The sequence below is a fragment of the Syngnathus typhle genome, linkage group LG16 (assembly GCF_033458585.1).
Source record: "Syngnathus typhle isolate RoL2023-S1 ecotype Sweden linkage group LG16, RoL_Styp_1.0, whole genome shotgun sequence".
In the NCBI taxonomy this organism is placed as follows: Eukaryota; Metazoa; Chordata; class Actinopteri; order Syngnathiformes; family Syngnathidae; genus Syngnathus; species Syngnathus typhle.
This window is the reverse complement of record NC_083753.1, coordinates 7,629,657-7,654,732: the sequence shown is the minus strand read 5'-3', so window position 1 is coordinate 7,654,732 and position 25,076 is coordinate 7,629,657. Positions and strand designations below refer to the sequence as shown.

At 47.9% G+C, this 25,076-nt stretch overlaps 4 protein-coding genes and 1 long non-coding RNA gene across 12 annotated transcripts; 2 read left to right on the top strand and 3 right to left on the bottom strand.

The window, feature by feature from the left end:
• Positions 1 to 512: 512 nt before the first annotated feature.
• On the bottom strand, positions 513 to 12,138 carry smoc1 (SPARC related modular calcium binding 1). 7 transcript variants are annotated; one of them, XM_061300454.1, is made up of 15 exons: positions 11,823 to 12,136; positions 10,260 to 10,425; positions 10,076 to 10,159; positions 9,148 to 9,260; positions 8,980 to 9,079; positions 8,048 to 8,098; positions 7,616 to 7,663; positions 6,680 to 6,769; positions 6,234 to 6,314; positions 4,876 to 5,068; positions 4,601 to 4,683; positions 4,303 to 4,408; positions 3,899 to 4,143; positions 3,676 to 3,729; positions 513 to 1,681 (listed from the first exon to the last, which is right to left on the bottom strand). In XM_061300454.1, the coding sequence occupies exons 1-15, from the start codon at positions 11,946 to 11,948 to the stop codon at positions 1,665 to 1,667; spliced, it is 1,557 nt and encodes a 518-aa protein (XP_061156438.1). In that variant the 5' UTR covers positions 11,949 to 12,136; the 3' UTR covers positions 513 to 1,664. The 7 variants fall into 7 exon arrangements, 5 of the variants coding, with proteins under 5 accessions (XP_061156438.1, XP_061156433.1, XP_061156434.1 ...); XM_061300449.1 differs by having other exon boundaries at positions 3,696 to 3,729; XM_061300450.1 differs by having other exon boundaries at positions 3,696 to 3,729; positions 6,680 to 6,736; positions 11,823 to 12,135.
• A 3,341-nt stretch (positions 12,139 to 15,479) lies between these two features.
• ccdc177 (coiled-coil domain containing 177) lies at positions 15,480 to 18,283 on the top strand. Of its 2 annotated transcripts, none has more exons than XM_061300411.1 (2): positions 15,480 to 18,067; positions 18,142 to 18,283. In XM_061300411.1, exon 1 carries the CDS (start codon positions 15,480 to 15,482, stop codon positions 17,811 to 17,813), a length of 2,334 nt encoding a protein of 777 aa, XP_061156395.1. In that variant the 3' UTR covers positions 17,814 to 18,067; positions 18,142 to 18,283. The 2 variants fall into 2 exon arrangements, with proteins under 2 accessions (XP_061156395.1, XP_061156396.1); XM_061300412.1 differs by having other exon boundaries at positions 15,480 to 18,049; positions 18,142 to 18,264.
• On the bottom strand, positions 18,271 to 21,905 carry plekhd1 (pleckstrin homology domain containing, family D (with coiled-coil domains) member 1). The gene is made up of 13 exons (XM_061300526.1): positions 21,563 to 21,905; positions 21,027 to 21,120; positions 20,860 to 20,949; positions 20,690 to 20,766; positions 20,531 to 20,622; positions 20,411 to 20,463; positions 20,243 to 20,337; positions 20,074 to 20,167; positions 19,792 to 20,000; positions 19,455 to 19,587; positions 19,195 to 19,339; positions 18,985 to 19,128; positions 18,271 to 18,907 (listed from the first exon to the last, which is right to left on the bottom strand). Exons 1-13 carry the CDS (start codon positions 21,715 to 21,717, stop codon positions 18,738 to 18,740), a joined length of 1,551 nt encoding a protein of 516 aa, XP_061156510.1. The 5' UTR covers positions 21,718 to 21,905; the 3' UTR covers positions 18,271 to 18,737.
• A 524-nt stretch (positions 21,906 to 22,429) lies between these two features.
• slc39a9 (solute carrier family 39 member 9) lies at positions 22,430 to 25,032 on the bottom strand. Its single transcript, XM_061300487.1, has 7 exons — positions 24,524 to 25,032; positions 24,217 to 24,325; positions 23,890 to 24,102; positions 23,718 to 23,786; positions 23,497 to 23,582; positions 23,299 to 23,433; positions 22,430 to 23,160 (listed from the first exon to the last, which is right to left on the bottom strand). The coding sequence occupies exons 1-7, from the start codon at positions 24,617 to 24,619 to the stop codon at positions 22,924 to 22,926; spliced, it is 945 nt and encodes a 314-aa protein (XP_061156471.1). The 5' UTR covers positions 24,620 to 25,032; the 3' UTR covers positions 22,430 to 22,923.
• Positions 24,251 to 24,662, top strand: LOC133168865 (uncharacterized). Its single transcript, XR_009718322.1, has 2 exons — positions 24,251 to 24,391; positions 24,498 to 24,662. It is a non-coding gene; the product is annotated as an uncharacterized LOC133168865 (long non-coding RNA).
• Positions 25,033 to 25,076: the final 44 nt, after the last annotated feature.

Sequence of the window (25,076 nt, the reverse complement as noted above, 5' to 3'; positions counted from 1 at the left end):
AAATTTGATGCTTTGTTTAAAAAAAAAAAAAAATTAAGCTCAGGTCAATTTTGTAAATTTTTACAAGATTTTTGGGGTGTTTCTGAGTCTGGGCAAACCTTCAAAATGGCGTACGTGTTGTTTTTTTTTTCTTCCGAATAACAACATATGTAAAGAGTACTCTTTTAAACCATAGACAAGTAGTCTAAATTCTGAACACAAAGTATTGCACAAAATAAAATCATCGTGTTGACTTTTGAAGTTTCTCACGAGATTCAAATATTTATCTTACAGATTGCGATTTGTATAACGTCACGTTGTGTACAAAAAGCAGGATTAACCAGAGAAGAGCATTGCCAATATCAATGGACTGAGGCTTGTAAACAGAATTCCATTTTAGTGCTCAAGTTTAGTCATCGTCATTTACTAGCATTTCTAAAAACCTTCTTGACGGTTAAGTGCATTTGTGACGGGAGGGGCGGGGTCAAAGTGCAGTTAAAATATTTATAAAATAATTAAACACTTACACAATGTATGTATGATTTTTTTTATTGTTATTATTTTAGGTTGGCACAAACTTGAATTTTCATCAAAAGTTAGCAAAAAAAAAAACGCATCTTCAAGCATGGAGTGCAGACAAAATTGGCGCAAATGTTGGTTCGCACTTGAGCGACGAGTAGCACAGACTAACGTCGCGAAGTAACCCAGCGAAAAAAAATCAGCCCAAAGGCCAAGTGAATCGTTACTCCGTGCAAACTCCGCCCCGTCAGGTAATCACACTGCCACTAATGTTTCTAGAAAAGTTGCTTACAGTTAGTGTTGCAAAAATTCGGCAATTTTTAAAGTTGTGAACTTTCCGTGGGAATTAATGGAAGGAATCATTTAAGTTTTTAGATCTATTTGGAGAAAATATATTTGATGATAAGCTTGACAAGAGCTGCAATAATTAGTAAAAAAATTCATCGATTATCACAATCGATTTGAGACCTTGTTTAACTTCAAATTCAAATGTGGAAATATTCTCAGATTTATGTCAAATTCCCCATCTTAATTTCCCATGTACGGAAAAGTTTCCAGAAATGTCGCAACCCTCTTTACAGTGCAAGGGGATCCATACAGCTAAAATTCCGTGCTGATGAATTCAACTTCGGCAGTCACAGTTTCATTCTAATTCGTTGCGCACGTTCATATGTACAACAATAGCCGTTGCTATTGTAGTAGGGATGGGCAATCCATGACATTTGGAGAAATTTGAAGTCGGAATGTTCGGAACTCAACGCCCACCCCCCGCGATTCTGCACAATCGGCGGACGATCAATTCATCGATGCCCGCCCCTTGTTGAGAGCAATGTGCATTTTAGCCTGCTAACTTTATGCACAGGTGACAATTTCTATTCTCATTCTTAGAGAAACACCTTTTCACTCACTTAAAAACCGCAAACAATCCAAAAAAAAGGCAAACACGTCGAACAAAGGGAGGAGAAAGTGCAAATATTTTGGCGCTGCTTTGTTTTCTTCTGTTTTGCGCGAGCCTGTGCGTGCGTGTGTGTGTGTGTCTGTACGTAACAGGCCAGGAAGTTATTTTCTCTCCGATCCGACTTTCTTTTTTTCGCCGTCGAGCGAGCGCGTTGATGCCTTCCTTCTGTGCCCTCTGCTCTCGTCTCGGCTCCTGGAACGTTCTCCTCTCACACTAGACGACCTACTGCAATCATAGAATGCAAAGACGCGCGTGTCGCTATTAATGGCTAGCACACAACGTAGCGCTCACTCAGTAACACCGCTTTTCACTTTGTGGGTTTGTTTGGCCGAAGAATCACGACAAAGCATCTGCCCTCAAAAACTCATTCACTGCCGTTGACGGCTATAGACGTCCATTTGTATTGGGTGACAGACAATGAGTTTAAAGATGAATGGAAGTATTTAGTTTTTTTCATAATGGATTGCTCACAGATGGCCACATTAACGTTCACCTGAAGGGAACGCGTGGCATTACATGTGACGCAACCTTGAGCGCACGTCGGTATGTGCAAGCTTGTGTATGTGGGCGCGCTTTGTGACAGCTTTAATGCAGGTGCTCTCGTGGTAGCTTCTGGATTTAGCTCTCAAAAACTCCCGACGGGGGCCGTAAATCTCCAGTGCATCGGAGTATACTTTTTATACACGTGGAAATAAAATATTACGGCCAACTATTTACAAGGGCCGCTCGTTTTAGACGTTTGACATGTTAAGTATGGTTTTGTTAGCCAAAACGCGTAAGGGACGACTTGAGTCACATGACTAACGACCCGCAGCTTTGGCTCGGATCCGCATACGCTGCAGGTTGATTATCCAATTCCCCATTTAGGGCCCATATACAGTTTTATTTGACTAGTGACTATAAATAATAGTTATTTGACTATAAATATAATTTATGTGCATTTCCAAATGACTGTTTATGGTGTAAATTTTGAGTCTGTGTGCAAAAATTGCTTTGCAAATTCTGCCCGTCATTATTTCACCCCCGTCCCCTCAAGTTTTGTCTTCTCTTAAGCTTATCTGGCATGTAAAAAGTAAAGCGGCCTGAAAAACTACCAGAGCATAAATAGTGCATTTTCAAAAAGCATTGACTTATGAGCTGAGTTTTAACACATTCACCTAAAACAAACAAGGCGTGTACTTACTGAGAATAAAATTAGTAGTGAACATCTATGAACCAGTTTTACGGGAACGGTACGTAACCAACCCGAAGGTTTATAGATGAAATGATATTGCACGGGAACTATTGTGTGATCGGCACCTTTTAGTTACAGTTGACTAAAGACATTTTGAATCCCGTTTGTTTGTAAGGGAGTCCTGTAGCTGTACATTTTGCCTTCATTGTTTACATTCATGAAGTAAATAATGCAAAACAAATCAAAGTGTGACACTTGAAGAGCATATAGATCAAGCTTGATCATATCATCGGATTGTTTGTTGTTGAAATCGACGCTCCTCAAAAGAACCTTACAGAGTTAAACCGATCGAGACTATTTACAAACGAGTCACTTGACCACACGCGATGGACGGGAATCACCGGCTTAGGCAACAGCCGCTTGCGAAAGGATCTCGTCAAGCCAAATCTCCCAACTCAAATAAAATGTGGTCATGTTCATTTGAGGGATCAAGGGAGCCATATTAACAAGCTTGCCTGCTGATTCGGCAGAAAGCTGTGCGGAGAAAACGGCCGCCCTGGGAGCACTCATCCAAATGGGAAAAAAAACCCGTCAGCCCTTCAAGACCCCGAGGATATGTAGTGCTTTGCCGCCACATGCTCTTAATAAGCCCACTCAATAAAACACAAACCCGACATTGCGACATGGAGTGTCACAGTGACCTAAAACGATACGGGCCGTTTAGAATTATCCAAGCATGTCCGAACACAACGGGACTCATTAACTAATAAATGTGTAGGAATGTTCGTACGTGTGCACGCAAATTCAAGATGGCCGCATGTGTGCAGGTGCAGAGGAGGTTGGGTTGTGGAATTCTAAAAGGCAACCTTGACATTTCCGGCAGACATAAACATGCTCTCGAAAAATGGAGACTACTCTTGGTGTCTAAATATGAATACATGGCAGTTCGGATTAATGTGCATATTAATCAGGTTAAAACACAAACTATGAACTAGTGTCCAAGCAGAGACATATTAGTCAAAGTAGTAGGATTAGTGGCTCTTACTGAACACATTTGTCCCTTGCCTTGTCCCGTAGTTGCTGCTTGCTGTGGAACCACCTGTTAAAAAGAATAAACAAAAAAAGTCGCATGTCTGTGTCAACATGACCGTTTTGATACACTCACTTTGGAAATTTGATTGCCTCCAGCAATTCTTTCAAATTTAAAAGCTTCAAATGTGATGTTTACGTAGCTCAAACATTTTTTGCCTCTAAAGTTCTTTTCGTACCGTCCTTGGCGACTCCGAGGCAGCCCTTGAGCTCGTGCAGCGAGATGGCCTTATCCTTGTTCAGGTCACAGTAGTCGGTGAACTTGCGGGCGCACTTCTTGGGCTTGGCCTTCTTCTTCAGGTACCTCTTGAAGGGCTTGAGCTCCTTCTTGCCCACCTCCTGGCTGCCGTTGGCGTCCAGCTGAGCAAAGTACCAGTGCACCACTCGCTCCTCCAGCGTGTGGCTGGGGTCCGGCTCCACAAACCTGTCATTGGAATCATGTTTTTTTTTTAAGCCATGAAATATGCTTTCTTTGTTTTTGTAAAGCCTGTTAAAAACATTGTGCTACATAAATAACTTTGACTAGCAGTATGATTAGATAGCCCATTAAATGGATTCAGGATTTTAAACTGTCATTACCTACCTCCCACCACTGGAGGGGGCTGGCGAGTTTATGGCTTGAACCATGTCTGTGGTCAGGGCGTCTAACAGGCTGGTAATGAATTCCACTTTTTTTCCTTCGGGGCAACCTGACAAATAAATAAATAAATAAATTACCTTTCATATGGAATTAGTGTGGTTTTGTAGTATAACTGGCCTAGTGTGCTACTGTGTTTTAATGTTGGTCATGACAGGGATAAACAAATTTGTGACGTGGTGTTTGGTCTGAAAAGTTTGAGAAGCACTGCTTTAGGTTAACGTTGACTGCGGTCGGAAAAAACCTGTCAGGTCTCGGCCCTGGAACAGATCTTCGGCGTCGGAGCTGCGAGAACGCGCGGCGCTGTCGCATTCTGGCGTCTGGTACCTGTTGAGACCAGACACACAAGACTGGGACAGAGAGGCAAGACGTCCCCCGTCTGTCGGGATTGACAAAAACCTGCCATGTCACTTTGGCGCCATCTTGTGGCGTCTTAGGCCTATTTTGAAATGAATTGAGGAGCTTCATTTGGACCAAAGTAGTACTTTAATTCTTTAATCTCGCCACGTGATGCAATACCTGGTGGAGGTTCCCGGAATGGGGCGTCCGGTGTCGACCAGCACGCACCAGCAGTAGCCGGTGGACTGGTGGCACTGGACGGCCTTGTAGAGGCCGCCGGGCCCGCAGTCGGGGATGAAGACGGCCTCGCGGGGGTTCTGCCGGGCCTCGTCCAGAGCGCTCTGTCGCTCCTGGTCGCAAGAGGGAACTTTCTCTAGAAGCATGACAAACAAACTCAGTGCAAGCACGGAGTAGTCTGGAAACCAGTCAACAGCGTGTTGGAGCATTTTCCCAAATGTTAAGCTGCAACTGTTTAGAGCCTTTCCTTTTTCAAGATGGTATTGCTAACAAAATATGGAGCTGATTATTCACACTGCAACGCCGGTGGGTGGTCTCGGCGTGTGCAATTAGAGGAGATTTAGCACAAACTTTTCTGCTTCATTTCCTTGAAGATGTCATAACAGTGATGCAGCTTCATGTTTGGTTTTTGTTTTTTTTCTCTTCTTTCCATTGAGTCACACGTCCTACCTTCAAAGTTTTTGGCATTAAGACGACACCTTGTGTTGATCATCAGCATGTTTCTAAGTCACGCGCAGCAATTTCATGGAAAAAACGTGTTTTTGCCAAGGTCAACCACACATTTTGTCAAAAAGTGAGATTTTTGAGAAGGTTTAAGTGACGAGTCTCCTAACAGCACAACGTCGCTAACTGCTAGTTAGCGACAGCCCGAGGCTTGTGTGAGAAATCCGGTCACCTTGGGTTTCCTGTCACTATGGAAAGTTCCACATTTCCATCTTGTAACGTAGGCGGACATGTCAGCAATGTGTCTGTTTGTCATCCTGGACCTGGCTAAAGTTCTCATGTTTGATATAGCGACGTGACACTGGCGCCAAGGAGTGGGATTGCCGTAAGAAAATTATTTCTGCGAATGGAAAAAGAAAGTGTAATTCAATCTAGCATTATACCGACGTCCTTTTTTTTCCATCAAATTGGTTGTGTTCCTTTTCTTCACTTAACAGGAATAAAACAACCAGACACGCTTTAAGCATGGAACAATTTTGTTGTAGTGGACAAGAGATGATGCACTGAGAACAGGCTGGCCCTATTTTATGCCTCCTCCGGGCGCCGAGCCAAGTGGATTTTTAAACTCCGGTCCATATCCTCATTCAGGCCTGACCTTTCCTCCTCCTCCTCGTCTGATTCCCTTCATCCTGAAAGCCTCTTTGCGGCGTTAACCCCCGGCCACCCTCCGCTGTCCGCCCGCCCGCCCGCCCGCCTCCCCAATGGCTTTCAGCTGTGCCGTAATCACAGCAAAATTCTTTCAGAGCAAGCAGTTCAATGAAGAGGAAACGCTGCAAGTTGGTCTTTCTCAGTCTCACCTTGCTTCCTGGATGAGGAGCTGTTCTGCTTGTTCTCCTTGTAGATCAACTGCTTGATCCAAAGCGTGGGGGCGGTTATCTCTGCAATGACAGACGGTTGTCACGTTATCGACGGCAACCAGACTCACCACAATCTTTTTTTTTTTTAAACAATCCTAAAAATATAACACATATTGTGATCCTTTTTTTCCAAATTTTGACATAAAAATTATACACACAAAAAATCCTAAAAATATTACACACATTGTGACCATTTATTTCAAATTTCTGCATAAAAATTATACACACACACAAAAAAAAAGATGCCTGATTATCCTCACTTAAGTTGTTAAACTGGTTTCAGTTTTCCATGAGTGTCCCTTAACACCTGCCTCAAATATTTCCTCCAATCCCAAAACCCCCTGAGTTGAGTACTTGTGTAAATTCCAAAACTTGAGTACCCTTACCATCGCCTTCGGCCGGGACGAGGGTCTCCATGGTGGGCGTCGGCTTGGAGCCGTCGTCTGGATTGAGGGTGAGAAAGAAACGGAAAGAGACTACCATTATTGAGGTTAATACAATCTACTCTCCACAAGTGTTGAATGGTTGGGATTTGCACACGGCCCGGCAAAGGTGGACACAAAAACGTAGACACACGCACAAGAAGAACAGTAGAACAAAGCGCGACCACCCACATGTTGGAGATGTCCCTCACATTCTCACACATACTGAAACATCAAACAGGCCCACACCGACACAATCTTTCTTTTTTGCAAAAGTCCAAGAAGCACACACTTACATTAGAAGACCCCCCACACACACCCCCCCATCAAGGGGTGGGACGCGTCAAGTAAAGACCACCCACTGGAAATTAAAAAATGACATGGCGGTCTGGTAGAATCATTATGACACTGTGGTTTTTCACAAGTGTGATTCATTTTGTTTTGACGTTTTCTTTTGACGCGTCTTGTTGCGGCACAAATAAAGACGTCATTTACAATAAATGGAGGACGGTTTTATTTGGGGCAACGATCGATCGGTTCCATCGGATTAGTTTGAAGCGATTTGTTGAAATCTGAGGCGGGGAAAATAAATCAATAAATCAAGGTCACAAAATGAATGTGACGAGGTGCGTCTTACGTAATGTTAAACGCCCCCCCCCAACGGAAAATACTCACCCACGTGCAGCTTTGGAGCATCTGGAACATTCCTTTAGGAAGCAATTCAGTCATAAGCAAAGCACAGACAACCCGATACATTTGAGATATTTTGGAAGAAAAAGGTTGGGTCCTTCAATCAAACACACTGAGCGGATGAATTGATGCAATTAATTAGAGAGAAAAAAAATATTTTCTTTGGGCCACAGCTGATAATAAAGAAAACAATTGTCGAGCTCAACTCACCTTTTCGACCGGAGTTTGCCGGCCCGGGCGGTCTGTCGGTCACGGATCCTGCAGATCAAAAACACAAATGTCTACAAAGCGGAAAATAGCAGCGATGACGATTGCGGGCCTGCGAATAATCACGAGTATTTGGAGTTCTCTTGCGGTCATTGATCCGAGCTCAAACAACAAGCAAACAAAAAAAGGGAAGGTGTGTTTCTGATTTTTCGCTTAGGTGCACAGTGAAACCCCCGAGTTACAAAAAATAAAATAAAAGAAATTACACGCCAGCTAAAAGGCAGAAAATCAAAGCCATGTCCTCATTGGAAAAACAAGTAGAGAGTTTGTGATCCCAGACATGCAGGTGGCGACATGCTTTGGGGATGCAAAGAGCAGAAGAAAAAAAATAACAAAAAAACGAGCAGTCCCGATTTGGATGGGATGTTGTACTACCTGTCAATGCGCTCGTCCCAGCGTGACTTCCCAAAAACTCATGGAAGCTTCCTGCGAATGTATACGGCACACCATTGAAGCCTGTCACATGACCTGCGTGTCAGCGAACGCTGGCTGGAGGAAAACACATAGAAGAACGCTCGCCGCCGCACTTTCCCTTCCAAAGCGCCCTTTACGGGGACAACAATCGGCCGGGTTCTTCAAGAAACACCCGCGCCCTCCAAAATGGATGAAAAGACACGAGGAAAATCACTCAAAGAGGCCGCAAACAATTTTCGGTCAACTACTGGCTGGGAAGGAAACTTGTCCGTGAACTTTCTGAGAGAGTCCCCATGGTGACACTAAAGGAACTATAAGCACCATTTTGTTTCCGACATTGCACAACAATCATTCATATCTGTCACGGGAGACCGCAAAGACAGTATCTCAAAAATGGATGGAAACTGGTCATCGAGATTCCTGTAATAGGCTTACAGCAGACAAAAAAAAACAATATCTAAAACTGCTGAAAAGATGAGAGGAAAAACTTCTGGCAAGTACTGGCTGTTGACCTACATGTGCCAACAGTCTCCTTTATGTCTGGGCGATGGGATCAGGAAGCTTTTTCTTTCTCACAGAGAAAAACATCCAAACCTGTGCACGTTTGTCCGCAAAATACATGCGGCGTGACTTTGCAAGAGCGGATTGCCCGCGAAAAGTTGACGAGAATGCGGGGCAGAGCATGGCAGCCAAGTTAGTAACACAGCATTAAAATTTGGGGGGAGAATTCAAACTCGCTATTTCACTTCATTGGTCTGACAATTATTCATTGACTAAAATAAATATTAACGTATAATATACAATAAATACAAATGTAGGGAGAGCTGGAAAAATGACATGGGAATTTTTTTTAATCAAGATTTAATGCTGCAAATAAAAAATATGGACAGTACCTGAACACACGGGAGTTCTGTTGTGCACCGAGGAACCGCTCACTGGCTTTCCGTCGGTAGTGACGCACCAGCAGTAGCCCGTCAACGTGTGACACTGTACCTGCGCACAAAGCCGTGATGGCAAAACAATCTTTTGGTTCCGACGTTATCGTCCTCATCGTCGCAGACCTGTGCAAAGGAGCCATCCTCGTTGCACTCTGGAACAAACATGGACTCTTGGGGTCTCCGGGCTTGCTCCAAAGCTTGGCTTCTCTCCACGCGACACTTTGACTGACCCTCATCTAGAACCAAACAGAATCGGACAACTTGACGTACAACTGTACAAAGCCATTTAAGAAGAAAAAACAAAAAAACAGAAGCCACTAAACCCATTTGACATCTTCATCACCTTGGCGACTTCGGGTTTTATCTTGGTGGTTTTCTACTTCCTGTTTTGTTACCATTTAGCTTGATTGGTCATCTTTTGGTTTTGTTCCCACTTTCTGTTTGGTTGCTTTAAGTTTAAAAGTAGCAAGGTCCAGCCGGCGAGGAGCGGGAGCTGCCGGTTCCGATCCGAGCTGCAACAAAACAGAGCCCTGGCGGGGCATCTGCAAGAACGTGTGATCTTTGCCCAGCTTTCCTTCACGCACGCTTGATTTTATGGAACAAAAGCGCCTATTAGCGTCGGGAAAGACGACACCACTTGACCAAAAATGGATCTGGTGCGAGGTGCTGTTTTCCTACAGGTCACCAAGAAGGGAGAGGGGCGGGTGAGCAGATGCCGAGTTGCGACCTTTTTTACTCGGCGCCGCTCAATCTATGCTGCTGAGCTGAGCGAGTGAATGATGGAGGTCTGTGAAAAATTACACGCCAGCTAAGAGGCGGAAAATGAAAGACATCTTCTCATTCACTTTTTTTTTTTTTCTTTTTGCCCAAGCTAATAAGACCGTAAAAAGAATGATTTGAATTTCTGTTGCTCAAGTCTCGAAGGGAGAATTTTTATTTGGAAAAGAAATTCGGGTTTTGTCTCAAGCCAAAATCAAATCTGTATATTGTTCATGGCTAATTTTTTTTTTAATTTTTCAAAAAAAAGTGGAAATTCAATTCATTAAATTACCTGTTTGCAAAGCGTGTCTGCCCACAGATGGCGGCGTAGGTGAAAGCGCCACCGCTGACTGCTCAACTTTCACCCAGTTTTTTCCTGAAAGTCAAAAACGTGGAACTAAGCACATGACTGCCCCCCTGTGGCCAGGAGGCCTTGAACTGGCCCCTCTGAGGTAACTCCCAGGTGGTGCGTTCACCTCGACAGCGGCCGCGGTGCTCCAGCGTCAGCGTCTTGTCTTTGCAGCGCGCTCTCTGCAGCTCGCATCCGTTGTCGTAGCTCCGTCCATCCGAGCCGCAGACCGGCTTGGCCTGCGGTCGCGTGCACGCCAAGCCGCAGTGGTTGTCTCTGTCGCCAATCAGCCACTGAAACCGCACAAATGGGGTGGAGTGGGGTGGGGGGCGGAAGACACTTTTCTTTTTTTTTTTTTTTTACAATCAAAAAAATAATTCAGACATATTAGAAACAAGCAAGAGGCTGGCTGGAGAAGCTTCCAGCAACAGGAGAGAGGCAAATGTCAGATCTGGCTTTCATTATCCTGATTGGAACGGCAGACAATTGAGCATGAAAAGGCATTTTCCGAGGGTGAACTCATGTGTGATTGGCCGCTGATGGAGTCGGCGTCCAGGACATCTGTCAATGGCCCGTAAAAGCCCTTAAAAAGTGGAGTCCCGGCATTCCTAATGAGAGGTTTTGGCTCGTAAAAAAAAAAAAAAAAAAAAGCGTGTGTGCTTTGGAGCGCGCGCCTCCATCCATCGGGATAAAATGATCCGCTGGCATTTTGAGGAATTTACACGTTTTGAGTATTTCAAGTTATTTTAATTGTGAAGCTGTTGACCACTTTTTACACTTGTATTTACATGAACCAATATTTAAATTTGACTTAATGACGGCATCATTTCACGCTTCCTTTAAAAAATGCCAACGGCCAGAACTAGATTTTCACCCATTTTTACCTCAGCGCCAATAAAACACTTTTTCCCGTTTATTTGCACTTCATTTTGCTTTGTCCTGTCGCTTTACAGCTCTGACTATTAGTCACTGTGCAACTCGCAAGTAATAAACCACATTTGGCTTTCTTAAACTTCCCGTTATCCCGCTACGGGGGGAAATTCCGGGCACCGATTGCATCACAGGAGAGGAGTGTTGCCTTTCACTTTTATTTGGGAATCCATCCAAGAGGCAAATGATGCATTCAAGTTCCTCAAGTGCCCTTAAATAGCTTTCCCTCTCATTCGCCAGACTCGTTGCCGACCGCAATTGAATCAGCCAACCTGTAATATTATTATCATACGACGGTCATTATTATTATGTTTGGACGGAGTTACACAAGCGACTCTTTGGACATGTGTTGTGAAATTGCTCCAGTGTGTGATCAAGTATGACAGTTGACAACAACAATTACATTGAATCACTTTGACATGAACATGCAGATTGTTCAGAAGGCCAAAACGCAATGTATTGTCAATTTTGTGTACTCTCAATATTAACAATGACGTCAAATGTCATCATTTTTTTTACGGGAATAGGCAGAGAAAAAAAAGTCTTGGGCAACTTTGGTTGGAATATTTAGGTAGTTGGTGGATGTTTACTAAAAGTTGGCACAAAAGTGGACGTAAATCCGCGGGTGCCGAAACGCGAGTATGCGGGGGTCCACTGTACTAATCAAATCTAGATATCTATTTTTCGTAGACGTAGTAGGGTGAAATAAAGACATTTAAGCAATTTTGAATGCTGTCAAATTTGACGTGGTGCGACTCACCCTGTTGGCCGGCTTGTTGTGGCTGGCGTGGACGTGGGGCAGGTAGCACACGAGCAGGAGGGGCACCATGAGGTGACACCAACAGGTCGCCGCCGCAAAAACAACAACAATGCGGAAAGACAACATGGCAGCAGCGGGGTCGAAAATATTTGTCTTCTACTTCTTCGTGGCAGCAGTCACATAATAGTGGCACGCGTGGGACGACCGTGGCCGCCACCGCACTTGCGTGTGTCGAGTGCTGCTCCCCTTCCACAGGTTGACTTTCTCTCATCGCCGGCGGCGCGCACTTTTCATTGCCTACTTTCTTTGAAAGATGGAGCCTGGCGAGTGATTGACGTTTCTGTTCGACCAATGGGATGCGGTGGGTTCGGCTAGAAGCCACGCCCTTCTTCCCGATTTCAGCGGTCCGATCCATGAGTTTGTAACGTTCATGGACATTAAAAAAAAAAAAAACGCTAACATTTGTATTTTTTAATTAACGAGTAGCCATCTGCAATATTTTAAATGGTAACATTTTGGTTAATGTTACATTTATCTGTAGTGTATTCTATTCCAAACGCAAATTAGTACCATCTGACAGAATTAAGATTATTATGACTATACAAAGATTTTTGTTGGGGGATTTTGTTCAATTTGGTGCAGATCCAGCTTGGCAGAAGTCTGCTCCTCTTTTGCGGTTGAAGAGCAAACACGTCAGGGTCGGCCATCAAGGACATTTTTAACTGATTGTTGTTTAAACGTCGGCTATCGTGTGACATAAACACAGAGGAGCTCCACGCAGAAAACGCAGCAGTGCGGCGCAGAGGTTTTTTTTTTTATATATATCTAGAAATAAATAAAAGAGACATTAAAATAGCTCTGTTTATTTGGCTTGAGAGCTTAAGAAGTATTTTGGATCGCACGCAGGTACTTTTTGGGGAGGGGGTGATTCTTAACAGAACAAATGAAGTGTCTCATGACCAGCAACTGGTCAATTGAGGAGATGTATCATTCACGTTTCGAGCACGCAGATTAGTACTTCTATTTTTCCAGTGAAATACTGTACGCGCTCATAGGTTGGGAAAGGGTGTTCTCAAGCGTGAAGATGCCAAGATGGCATCCAGCGTTGTCTGTGGACCTGGCTGGTCCTGTGAAGAGCGAGACCTCTGCTTGCCCCCAGTTCACATTTCCAGCTTTGCTTTGCCAACAGAAAGCTTTGCTGGACACTTTCAACAAATCCCCCCTTTTGACCCTTTCTCCAAACAGCAACAAACCCCTCCTTCGCCAAACCGCCTTCCCTTGACCCACCCCGGCGGTCCCATGCCGAGACGGAGCTGTTAATTTAATCAGCCGAGCACTACGCTCAATCGGGCATCCACAAGGGCCCGGTATGGGCGCGGGGGCAACCCTCGTCCACCCCGCGGGGGCTTTTAATTGTGCCTGACAGTGTGTAAACACGGCGGTGAATAGCCCGGCGCAGGTGCAGGCCCGTGTGCTGACGCAGGCTGGTGCAATAGTTCACACCCGCGCCTCCCTCGACCCATCCCACGCCGCACTTTGTTTTCAGCCACAAGTGTTGCTTTGCCCACAACGGCAAAACTTCAATCTCTGTGGGGGGCCGGGCGGCGGACAGTGAGGGGGGGATCGCTTAAGGTGATCTCGTTAACATTCCTTCAGGTTGGCCCACATTCATCTTCATCTCTGCACTCCAGCATCGTAAGCGAGGGCCCTGTGCTGTGACCTTCTTACAAATTCACTTCATCCCAAAAACTTTAACATCCAGCAAAGCAAAATTCCAGATGGTTTTCTGTTTTTACCTCATTAAATAATCTCCACACTGTCTTGCCCCCCCCCCACCCCCCTCAACTTGCTGCTGCTTGCAATCATTCATGCCGACCCTAATTGTGCCAATTCCAGCAGCTCAATAGCTCTAATTACGCGGCCTCGGCTGAGGCTTTCCACAAGCTGCTGAACCGTCACGGCCAACAAGTAGAAAACATCTACAGGGACAAAGAGTGGAGGGGGCTGAAAGGCCTGAGAGGGAGGGGGGGGGGGGGGTAGATAAAAGTTGACCTGTTGGCCCTTTTCAGAGCTTAAAGGCTGCGTTTGTGAAGCTGAACACCTGCACTCAGCATTTAGTGACCAGTAAAATGTCATGTAAATAGCCATTAGTGGGTAAAAATAGCATTTGAAATCATGTATAAGTTCAAGGTGAAGTGAAATATTACTACTTGAGTACACAATTTGAGTGTCAATTTCATTTTAACACGGGTATTGACTTCACCTCTACGTGAACCCGCCAGTCCGGGCTTCCAAAATCAACAACAACAACACCAAATTTGACCTGAGCCCCACAACCCTGCCTCAGCCCTGGTAACAAGCCAGCCAACGCATTCTCTGTTGCTGCTAAAACTCAATTAAAGTGGCACTATTCCCTCAACTTGTCACAAGTTTTGTGGGTCAACATGAAGGCATCACTGCAGGTTAAACTCACGCCTATTTTTATGTTTGCTAATTAATTTAGACATATTTAACTAAATAAATACAATGCATCCACGGAACTTTTTGTACTTACGGCTTTTCCTTGACAAACTTGAAAACTACTCTTGCGGCTGGTGACGATCTGCAAGACAAAACATAGTGCTCTGCTTTCCTCTAGCGGTCGTTAGGTGTATTACACTATCTTTGTTGATGACAGCTGCTGTCTTTCAGGATTATTTTCATCCATTTATGCATCGCGTTCGTATAATTTGGATTAAATACGCTCCAATAGGATGAATTATTTTCATTTGAACGAAAATATAAGCGAAAGATAATATTCGAGAGGAATCTCAGAATCTCGCACGAACGCATCAGGCTTAAAAGCACGCAGAAGCCTCGCAGTCATTGGTCCATATTGCCGTCACTATTGTGAGCATATTGGGCTGAGAGCGGGCGGGGCTGAAACGAAGCGGGTGGATGCTGATGCTGCTGCTGTTGCTGCTGCTGCTGCTGCTGCACAAGCGTGATTGACATTTGGCTGGATTTTCTTTTTTGCTCTCAAGTGGAACTGACCTGCGCATCCGAGTGTCAAGATGCTGAGGCGGCGTGATGCTCCGCGGTGTTGGGGGAGAGGAGGGCCGACCGCCAGCTGATGTTATTATGCGGGGGACGAGGCCCGCTGAACGCATCGAAGAGGAAAAAAGCACCGCTTCAAGCGACGTCTTGCACACTGGGAGGTCAGCATACGATTCTCTTCTGTGCTAATATTCATTTGGAACATAAAATGGAGAAAATCCTCTTATGTTTGGTCAGTGGTAGTGTGGGTGGGGGTCCGAGGCCTTCTTTTCGTTGTGGCAGGTTCTAGTATCATCTAAGCCTCTCAGTCGTGGATTTTGCAGAGTTGTTGTTTGTTTTCTTCCACAATTTATTCTCCGTTCATCAACTAGGGAAAACATGTCTGGTTTGTGGTGGAGAGAAACAGCTTTTTTTTCATAATTCACTTGGCCTAGTAAATCGGCCAAAAATAGAGCTTCCCTGTGTGTGATGTCACTTTCCCAGAGGCGGAAAGTCTCATCTGCTGTAAAGAGTCACTTGAGTGCATGCACATGTCCACGCATGCATGCATGCAGACAAGCAGCCCTCCCCCTTCCCCTGCTGACCACCTCATTGAACCCTCTTCCTCCATTTCAGCCAAAGATGGTGGACCCGTCTGAGACTGAGGAGCAGACCGCCAAGTCCATCGCTCCGCAATTGGGCGCCTCCGCCGTGGTCGCCGGAGATCAACGCTTGCCTGATCAGGCTGATGGCGCCATCACGGAGGAGGAAGGCGACGTCGGGGACTTCAAGACTCCGCCCACCGGAAGCTCTGAGCCGAGCCCCTGCCACACCTCGTCTCCGGCGGTTCCCTCGCCGCCGCCGCCTCCGCCCCCTCCGGAACCCGATGGTGACCTGTCACCCAAACTGCACCTGGATTTGTACAACTTCGATTCCCCGGCGGCCGAGGGTAGCCGCTACGTGTTGACGAGCCCGCGCTCGCTGGAGGCTTGCGCCCGCTGCGGCGTCAAGCCGGTGGAGCTTCTGTCCCGCCCGCTCTCCGACTTTGCCCGCGAGGCGCCCGGTCGCTCCATGCGGGTGGCGACGGGTCTATTTGAGGTCTACGAGCGGGATCGCCACACCAAGCTGCGCCACTGCAGGGAAGAGCGGGAGCGGATCGTCAGGGAGGAGAAGCGGCGGGTGATGCAGGCGGCGGTGAACTGTTCTGCGTCGGACCAGAACAAAGTCACCACTCCTACACATGAGACCGCCAGCTCAGCTACTGATTCAGTTTCAGCTTCTAAATCAGGACCACCGCTCCAATCAAAACCAAGCAAAGCAAGTTCCACAGGTTCCAAGCAGTCCCCCGGGAAAAGCCCGCGACCGAAGTCAGTTGGGCCTCCACCGGTAGCTCACAGGAGTTCTGGGGGCAGACCTTCCAGTACGTACCCCAGAATGACCCCAAAAGCTCCCGCCTTCGTCAGAGCCAAGTCCACCTTTACGCCATCTGTGTCAAAACCGCCAAACGGCGTCGCTGGAGGTTTGTTTTCACATCACAATGGACACTTTCACCCCAAAGTGCGTGCGAAAAGCCACTCCTTGGAGTCCCTGCAGAGGAGGACTGAGGCCGTGTGCTCCTCCACCTCCAACACCACCACCTGCACCTCCTCAGAGTCCGGAGCCTCGTCGTACAGCTGGGAAGGGCCGCGGGAGCGCTCGGCCAAAGTGCCCAACCCTCGGGCTCGAACCTTGGCCACGTTCAACTCTCTGATGGGCCGCAGCCTCAGCTTGGGGGACCTGAGTCACTCGCCGCAAACCACGCAGAAGGTGGAGCGCATCGTGAAGGAGGTGAAGCGGCGGGGGCTGAACGCAGTGTCCGAGCGCGACCGGAAGATCGCCGCGCTGATGCTGGCCCGCTACCAGGAGGAGGACATCCTGAGCCAGACCCGCTACGTCGCCCACCTGCAGTGGGACAGCGAGCGGCGGATAGAAGAGCTCCGCCGGGAGCAGGATGAGCGCAACAAGCAACGGGCGATGCAGGAGGGGCAGAGGCTGTGGCAGACGCAGGTGTCCACGCGGCAGCGGCGGCTCAGCCGGGAGGAGCGTCGGTCGGCCGCCGCCAAGATGCGGCAAGCCGAGGAGAGCGAGAAGCAGTGGCGAGAGCTGGCGGAGCGGCAGGAGCGGCACCGCCTGCGTAGGTTGCAGCAGGCGGCGCGCGAAGAGAAGCACAAGAAATCTCTTCAGGAGCAGAACCTTAAGGCCCTGGAGGAGGAACGAGCGGCCATGTTAGAGCAGGAGCGCTTGTTACTAAAGGAGAAGCTCACCATGGCCGAGCTCAAGCGGCAGGAGAAGGAGCACCAGTCCCAGGAGGAGCGGCGGGGCCTGAACAAGGCCGAGCGGCGGCGCCACGCCGCCCTCATCCAGGAGATCACCCGGCGTGAGCAAGAAGAGTGCGAGGAGGCCAAGCGGGCGACGCAGAAGAAGCTCAACCGCTCCCTTGAGAACTACGAGCACATTGTGGAGCGACGAGGTCAGGAGCTGCGGGAGAAGGCCAAGCGCGAGGGGGAGCAGATCCAGCGAGCCCGCCGAGCCGCCGAGACCCGCGAGCGCCAGCTGCAGATGCAGCTAGAGGCTCGCGCCCGAGAGGCGGACAAGCGGGCCCGGCAGGCGGCGCTGGTGGCCGAGGAACGCGCCAAGGAGAAGGCCCAGCGCGCCGTGCAGAACCGGCGGGAGAAAGAACGGCTCCAGCGCCTCAACCGCCAACGCGTGGAGGAGGAGGAGCGACAGCGGCAGCGAGAGCTGCTGCAATCCATCGAGCGCAAGCTGGAGAAGAGCGAGCAGATCTTCAAGGAGAAGCGCGCCGTGTTGGAGAGCGCTCGCTCGGTGGCACGCGCCTCCTTCCACGTGCGAGACAAAGTGCGTGAGGAGACCAACGGCCGCACCTTTGACAAGATGGCGCTGGAGGCTCAGCTCCAAGCCGGCCTGGATGACAAATAGGACCGGCTTCTTCATTGTCCCCCTAGAAAATCCTTTTTTGTTGTGACGTATTATTCGAAACCACATCCATCCCACTTTTGTACCTCCATGTCGGCGAACGTGGCTCTTAAAAGACAACTCCCTCAGGCAGCAGCACAACCCAATGAAAGGAGGAATTCTTCCGGAAAATAAACAACGGGATGACGACGAATCACCAGACATCCGCATCTTCACCTCGTACGCTCTGTCGGCCATGCGTAAGCTAAGAGCTTCAAGTAAGCGTTTCTTCTCAGAAAGCTGAGAAGCTGATATTAGCATTAGCGGCTAACAGTTCCGTGCGTCATTTCAGGTCCATGAGATGATGAACCGAGCCGTCCTGGGGAAAAGAAGAACGCTCATCAAATTGCACAATGCCCAAAGAAACATGATTCTACATTTTTTTGGGGGGGGGGTGCTGTACGAGATTCAGACTTTATTAACATCAAGGCCGTTCCTTTTCTGTTCCGCAAACCTTCTTTCCTGTGTGCAACATGTTCAGTTCAGGTGTGGCTACGATTCAAAACAAAACTGGGCCGTGGCAAGGAAACAATCAAAAGGAGAATAAAACTTTTTTTTCTTTGATAATGGAAGCGTCTCATCTCGATAACGACGGCCATTTTGGACGACTCTCTCTACCCCTAAATTATGATTTACAGTTGATCAAAACTGTACAAAATTGATTGAAAAAAAAATAGAATTTGGTGTCACTATGTTGACTGCCAAGTCTCAAATTAAGGGTTCATACTAAAAAAATTAATTCCTACCTCACTCGAGTATCTACTAGAAAAATCTACAACAAAGTAACTAATACTAACGTGTGCCATGTTTGTTATTGCCGTGTGTTGTTTTCACTGGCGTCATAAACAAACGTGATCACCTCCGCCCGGGGAAGTAGTCCACCCGACGTCAGTCTTGGTCAAAGCTGGAGGCGACGTCCTTGCGCGCTATGATCTTGTACACGCTCTCCCGGAAGTTACTGTCGGAGGTGAGGCGGCGTGCCGTCTCCCTCAGCTCCTCCATGCTGTTGCCCACGCCGCCGTCCAGGCTGGCCGTGGCAAAGGACTTGGAGTGTTTCACTGGGAAGAAAGCAAAAAAAAAAAAAGAACCTCAGTCACAAATATTGACAAACATTTTTAACGAGCGTATGACTTACACCAGTGTCGTCTCGAAGCTCTCCTCTGAACGCGGCAGCTTTTGATCCTCCGCGCCGCCGCCTTGTGGAGGTAGACGGCGTTCTTCATGATGGCCGGCAGCTTGGCTTCGATTTCGGCCGCGCAGATGCACTCCTCGAAGAAGCCTGAGGAACACGGCGGCGGCGTCAAAGAGACGTGGGTAACGCACGATGTGCTCGAGCTCGACTCACGCCTCAGCTGAGTGACGTCACCCCTCATCCTCTGGTCTCGCTCGCTGGTGCGATCCAAAGAGTCCAGACCTTTCTCCAGATCTTGCAGGGCCTCTTCGGCTTGCTTCAGCCTCTTCTCCAACTCCATGCGAGACTCCATCTCCGCCTAACCACGAAGAGTTTAATTAATGAACATCTCACCCACTAAATTATTCCTAGTTTCCACCACTAGATGGCAGCAGCAAACCTCTCAACATCCACTGGTGGAGGTTGCGACCTACCCGCAGCTCGGCCTCCGTCTGCTGCTTGTCGGCGGTGAGCTGAGTGAGCGACTGCTGCAGCGTATTGGCCTGTGACGAGTAAAACTCTCGCTCCTTTTGCAGGACATCTGCCCTCTGCTGGTTCTCACGCAGCCTGAAACGACAACAACCCATGACCAGCGCTTCCCAGTCAATAAAAACCTGCCCAAATGGTGACAGTCGATGATTGCGCAAGAGGAGCAATCAATGAGCTTTTTTTTTTCCATTAGCGCTGTCAATTCCAAGCAGGGGTGGTCTAACATTTATGTCAAATTAATTTCAAAATATACATCAAATCAAAATGAATAAACCTTCTTACTTCTCGTCTGCTTGCTCCTTCTCCTTCAGCAGCAGCTTCATCTGCTCCTCGATGTGGTGCAGATCCTGCAGGAGGTCCAGGTTTCCCGGCGCCTTCCTGCTCTCCACCACCTCCTCTTCTTCCTCATCTGTCTTCTCCTCCTCCTCCTCCTTGTCTTCGCCTTTTGCCTCCAGCAGCTCCAGAGTTCTCCGCTTCTCCCAGGAGAGTTGCTGCCAAAGCACTCGAGAGGTCGGGAAAATGTTTCCAACGTTCTTAATGGTGTCATTGTACGTTGTCCCGTACCTCGATGGACTTCTGCAGCATGACCGTTAGGCCGCTCAGCTCCTCCTTCTCACTCGCTACACCTTGCAAAGATTCAGTCGTGCCCTCCAGGTCGCTGTTGGGGGGGGGGGGGGGGAAGCTGATACAAACCTTTACAGGGTCTTTAAATGTGTCACTGTTACATTCTTACAGTTTAATTTGCTCCTGCTCGGCCTTGAGCTCCATCACTACTTCCTCGTACTTCATCTTCTCCTCCTCCAGAACCTGATTGAGGCGCTCCAGCTCCTGCAGAAAATAAAACACCCAAACATAAGCACAACTTGTTAAAAAAATTATATATATATATTTTTGTTTTTACTTCTCTCTGTGCTCGCTGGTGCGTGAGCTCCTCCGTCTCCTCCATCAGTTTATCTGCAGGAAGAACACGTTGAATCGCAATTCCATAAGTTTCCTACAAAGATATCCATGTGGAAACGACCTAAGTACTCCTGCTTCTCCTTGGCCAGCTGAAGCCCCTGAGCCTCCAGACTTTCAATCATGGCTTCTCCCAGCTGAGCGTTCTTCCACGTGCTGTGGATAGAAACAGAGACAACATTTAAACATTTCAAAGAGAGGAGATGATTTGAGTGTTTCTTACACTTTGCCCGACTCCTGCAGCATCTCCATCCAATGCAGCTGCTCCTCCTCAGACTCCGCTGCCACCACAATGGTGCCCTGGTCAACACAATGTCATTTAGTAGGAAATCATTCCACCACTGTTATTCATTTGAATTTTATAATAGTTTTTATTATAATAAAAGTTCTCACCGAGAAGTCTTCCAGACTGACAACGAGGCCAAAGGGCATGCCCATGTCCTCCGTGGCAGACACTACGCATCCTCCCAGGGGAATCACTCCCTGATACAACATGAATGCACACAATGAGCGCAACTCTGCAAGGGAGGGGAGAAGTTGGCGAGATAACTAAAGTTGACCTTCGGGTGGATGTTGAAGATCCTGCTGCTTTCAAAGCTCCTCTTCTCACTCTCAGCGTAGTAGAGCAGAAAGCTGTCTTTGATCACAAAGAATCTGTGGAAAACAGTAATTGGCAGTCATGGACAGAGCTAGAGGGGGGGCTGCAGGGGGCAGCAGCCCCCTTGTTATATATATGTATATACCTCCCCCTAGTGGCAGGTTAAATGAGTGACTTTTGGGTATATTATAATTCTTCCATTTTTTTTTTCTACTTTCCCACATTATCCCTGTCGGGAACATAAAAATCATCGAGCATCATCACTCGCACAAACAATCGCACAACTGCAAATTGACTGAGCCGTGACTCCTCAACGGTTACGTCATCGCTCTCAGCATACTGACAATCATGACATAACCACAATTTTTTTTTTTTTGTACCAGCAGTCGTTTATAATAGATAATCGCAAATCCTAGGAAGAACTGTTCCCAATATTTTGAATCTCAGATATAAGCAGAAGAATCAACAATGTCAACAATAGCGTTGGCAAGTTCTGACCTGCGTGACCACTTAGCCGAGGGTCGTCCGAAGGGTCTTTTCCACAGGACGCCGTGCAGCTGCACTTTGGCGCTGATGTCCAAAGCTTCCGAGTCCGACTGCTCCATGGACGACCAGGGTGAGAACGCAGAGCTTCTGGACGATGATGGGAACATCCTGCCCTGGCTAAACAAGAGGAGGAAAAGGAGGAGGAGGGAGGTACTAGAAATCGAACCAGAAACACGAGTCCGTTGAATGTCAAAATAGTCGATAACAATGAACCCGCTGCGCACGAGGATGCTAACAAATCCTCAATAAGTCAGTGAGGCGAAAGGATGTGCATGCCAATATGCTCATCAGCTGGAGGCAGGGAGAGAGAGGATGGGGGGGGGGGGGGGGGTCACGCACGCTGGAAAGTCAATCGCGCTCCAGCCAGTAAAAGCCTGGCTTCAGATTACTGCAGTTTAAGAGCAGCATTAGGACTGTGCTGTCAGATTATTGCTCATGGCGTGGGTGAGAACATCTCATAACACGGGCAGGAACATGTGTCTGATTCCAGATATTGACAGCTCAGCATTAGGAATATTAAAGGATTTTCTCCACTTTGTTTCTGTCGCTGTAACAAACTGCAGGGATGCCTTTTTTTGATTCAATCTCACTTTCGGAGAAGCGAGGATGTCCATCCATATTTAAAAGACGTATTTAACAGCATCACGTCAAGCTAAAAGTACCAACTCAAATCCTCCCCCCCCCCCCAAACACGTGCGCCCTCCGAACACATTCCCCCGACACCTTTTTGTGACGGTACATTACCCGGAGAGAAGGGACGGACAAAAAAAAATCTGGACACGATGAGCCTGTTAAGTAAAGTGAGCCGAGACACGTTAGTTGCACCATCTTAAAAAAATGAGACATTTAATTTCGTCGTAAAAAGTAGCCTTGCGTGTTGCAAACCACTTTGCACCATCCAACACGAGGAAGACTCACTGCGGAATGACAAAATATATATATAATATATACACACAACACTGCCTAAAATGTTTTGAAAGTTTGTCAACCCCAATCGGGAACATTTCATGATGACTGCATTTGACAAGTGAGCTTAGCCAGAGTCCCGAAAGAGAGGATCTAAAATACTTGTGTCTACGGAAAATCCCTTTAATTGGTGAGGGCAACCAAAGCTTTGTTAATCGAGAAACTCTTCCCTAAAGAAATAAAATGTACACGTGTCCCGGAAACAGGAAGCGACCGAGTCGCAGCTACTATGGCACTTGAGCGTCACTTGAAATCTGTGTCGAAGAGATATATACAGTAAAAAAAAAAAATGGCCGCCGTGAGCATAAGAGTCCCATGTCCACAAGTCTTTTGCTTTAACCGTCTTCCTAATGGTGATGTCCGACCGAGAGCAGCAGCGGGATGAGGCAGCCCAGCACCAGGGCGCCCACCTCGACCTTGCTCAGACCTTTGCCGCCGTTGCTGCCCGGCGCGCCGTGGCTGTGGCTCGCCACGCCGCCCACCTCGGGCAGCACGTGCACGGTCGCCACGTACAGGAAGGTGCCGGCCGAGAAGAGCATGGCCACGCCGGTGGCGTTGATGTCGGACAGTGCCTCCTTGCTGCTCTGAGGTGGGGAAAAGCAAAGAACGGGATTTTTGTTGAATGATTGCGTCATCGTACTGACAACATGCACCTTGCCCTCATTTGTGCGCAATGAGAGGAAGAAAAGAGCCGCCAGCTGATGTCGTCACGCGGCTTGTACCTGGCTGAGTCCGAGGAAGGTCAGCATGGCCAAGACGGGCGCGGCGAGGGCGAACACCAGCAGGTGCTTGCGGATTCGATTCCTCTCCAGCCCGGCGTGCATGAGGAAGGACACCAGGCCGAAGGCGGCGGGGGCCTGTTGAGGGATTTGAAAAATCATCTCATTGTGACTTTGGACGTTTGCTCGTGCACGGTTTACCTTGTGTAGCATGATAGCGACGAAGACGATGAATTGAACGCTGGTTTGAGAGGTGGAGGCGGCAGCTCCGAGGGCCACGCCGTCAGCTGCGAGTGACAAAACCGTGATGTTTAGCCGCCCGCAAACAGATACCTCATCAAGCTAGCCAGCAAGTAGCAACTCGGAAGGTTTTCCACCCTTTGATGAGTTCATATTTGAAGAAGACACATAATTTGACTTACCGGCTGCATGCACCACGAGACCGAGGGTGGTGGTAATTTTGGAGGAGCCCACTCTGGCCGACTCTGAATCTGTGACATACACATTAAAAAAATAAAGCAAATTGTGTGTGAATGCTTGAAAAGCCAAAGCTGAAATAAGATAGGACTTTTTGTGTTACTCGCTTCATCTCACCCTCGGCGCTGTGCATGTGCGACGAACCGATCTGGTCCACCAGCAGCATGAAGACGAAGCCGAGCACCAGCGACACGCCGATGCAGGCGTGCAGCTGCTCGTGGCCGTGCTCGTGACGGCCGTCCACGGCCAGCACCGCCTCCGCCGCGTCGCTCTTGGCCTGCGACGCCTCGACAACAACGCCCACTTGGCTGGGGGGGTGGTGTCCGCCCCCTGAGCATCAATGTAAGCAAAAAGCGTGTCTGGTCTTCGACATACATAAAGGTGTGGCTCCTCCTCCCACTAACAAACCGCTTCTGGCTACCGTTTTGTGTTCAGTAAATCTACCTTCCAGGATCTCCTCGTAAAGAGCGTTGACGCCTTCTGGAATGATGACGGCCAGGGCCGTGCCGCACAGGAGTCCTGCTCCCAACACGGTGACCAGCTTTAGCTTCTCCTGATTGGACACATTACAAGAAAAATAAGAAATAAAGGCGTAGTCACCTGTTGCCACTTATACAAGGTCCTCTTATTATTATTTCTCCCACAAACACAAATCATTCATTTCAAACTCAGATTTAGGCTGCAAGCCTACAAACGATTCTGACGATTATTTATATGATCAACAGATTAAAAGCGTTAAAGGAGCGTTTACCTCTGAGAAGTTGACTGCCAAGGGAATAGTCCCTGCCACATAGCAGCCTACCAACATGGCCAGAGACAGAAAACTGATGGTGCTGAAGTCCTCCATGGCTGCACGTGGAAAAGAATCCCCAAAAGATGGAGAAGAACTTTTGGAGAGGAAAAAGACACAGCCAGAGCTTTCACGGCCGGTCTTCGCAAACGAGTTTAGCAAGCAGCGGACTTGTAGCACGACGACGTGTAATTTAATTGAAGGCCTTCTCGCTATGCTAAGCTAACTTGCTTCGGGAGGCAGGCTACTGTTCGTCCTGCGTCGGTGTTTCACGAGTGAGGCGACTCGACGCGTCGACGTCCAAGCAGGCCACGCTGGGCTTCATGTCCTCCAAACGACTCGTCACAAAATTAAAAAAATAAAATTCGTTTTTCCCTAACGCGTGGGGTGTCTAAGGCGAGCAAACATGCTAACTAGCTCGGCCTCTCGAATAGCAGTGCAACAGTACTTCCGGGTCACCTGATGTTTTACTGACACGTCACCTCTGCAGGTGGTAACCAGTTGCGGAAATGGT

Bases quoted from the DNA above. Each gene is read 5' to 3' on its own strand.
- plekhd1 (XM_061300526.1), bottom strand. From the start codon at position 21,717: ATGTTCCCATCATCGTCCAGAAGCTCTGCGTTCTCACCCTGGTCGTCC. The intron at 19,129-19,194 runs GTGAGTCGAGCT...CGTGTTCCTCAG, and splicing joins TGACGTCACTCAGCTGAGGC to GCTTCTTCGAGGAGTGCATC. The intron at 18,908-18,984 runs GTAAGTCATACG...CTTTCTTCCCAG, and splicing joins AGCTTCGAGACGACACTGGT to TGAAACACTCCAAGTCCTTT.
- smoc1 (XM_061300449.1), bottom strand. From the start codon at position 11,948: ATGTTGTCTTTCCGCATTGTTGTTGTTTTTGCGGCGGCGACCTGTTGG. The intron at 10,160-10,259 runs GTGAACGCACCA...TTTGACTTTCAG, and splicing joins GCACCGCGGCCGCTGTCGAG to GAAAAAACTGGGTGAAAGTT. The intron at 4,684-4,875 runs GTATTGCATCAC...TGGTCTCAACAG, and splicing joins ATTCCGGGAACCTCCACCAG to GTACCAGACGCCAGAATGCG.
- ccdc177 (XM_061300411.1), top strand. From the start codon at position 15,480: ATGGTGGACCCGTCTGAGACTGAGGAGCAGACCGCCAAGTCCATCGCT.
- slc39a9 (XM_061300487.1), bottom strand. From the start codon at position 24,619: ATGGAGGACTTCAGCACCATCAGTTTTCTGTCTCTGGCCATGTTGGTA. The intron at 24,326-24,523 runs GTAAACGCTCCT...GTGTCCAATCAG, and splicing joins TGGCAGTCAACTTCTCAGAG to GAGAAGCTAAAGCTGGTCAC. The intron at 23,161-23,298 runs GTACAAGCCGCG...TCCCCACCTCAG, and splicing joins CCTTCCTCGGACTCAGCCAG to AGCAGCAAGGAGGCACTGTC.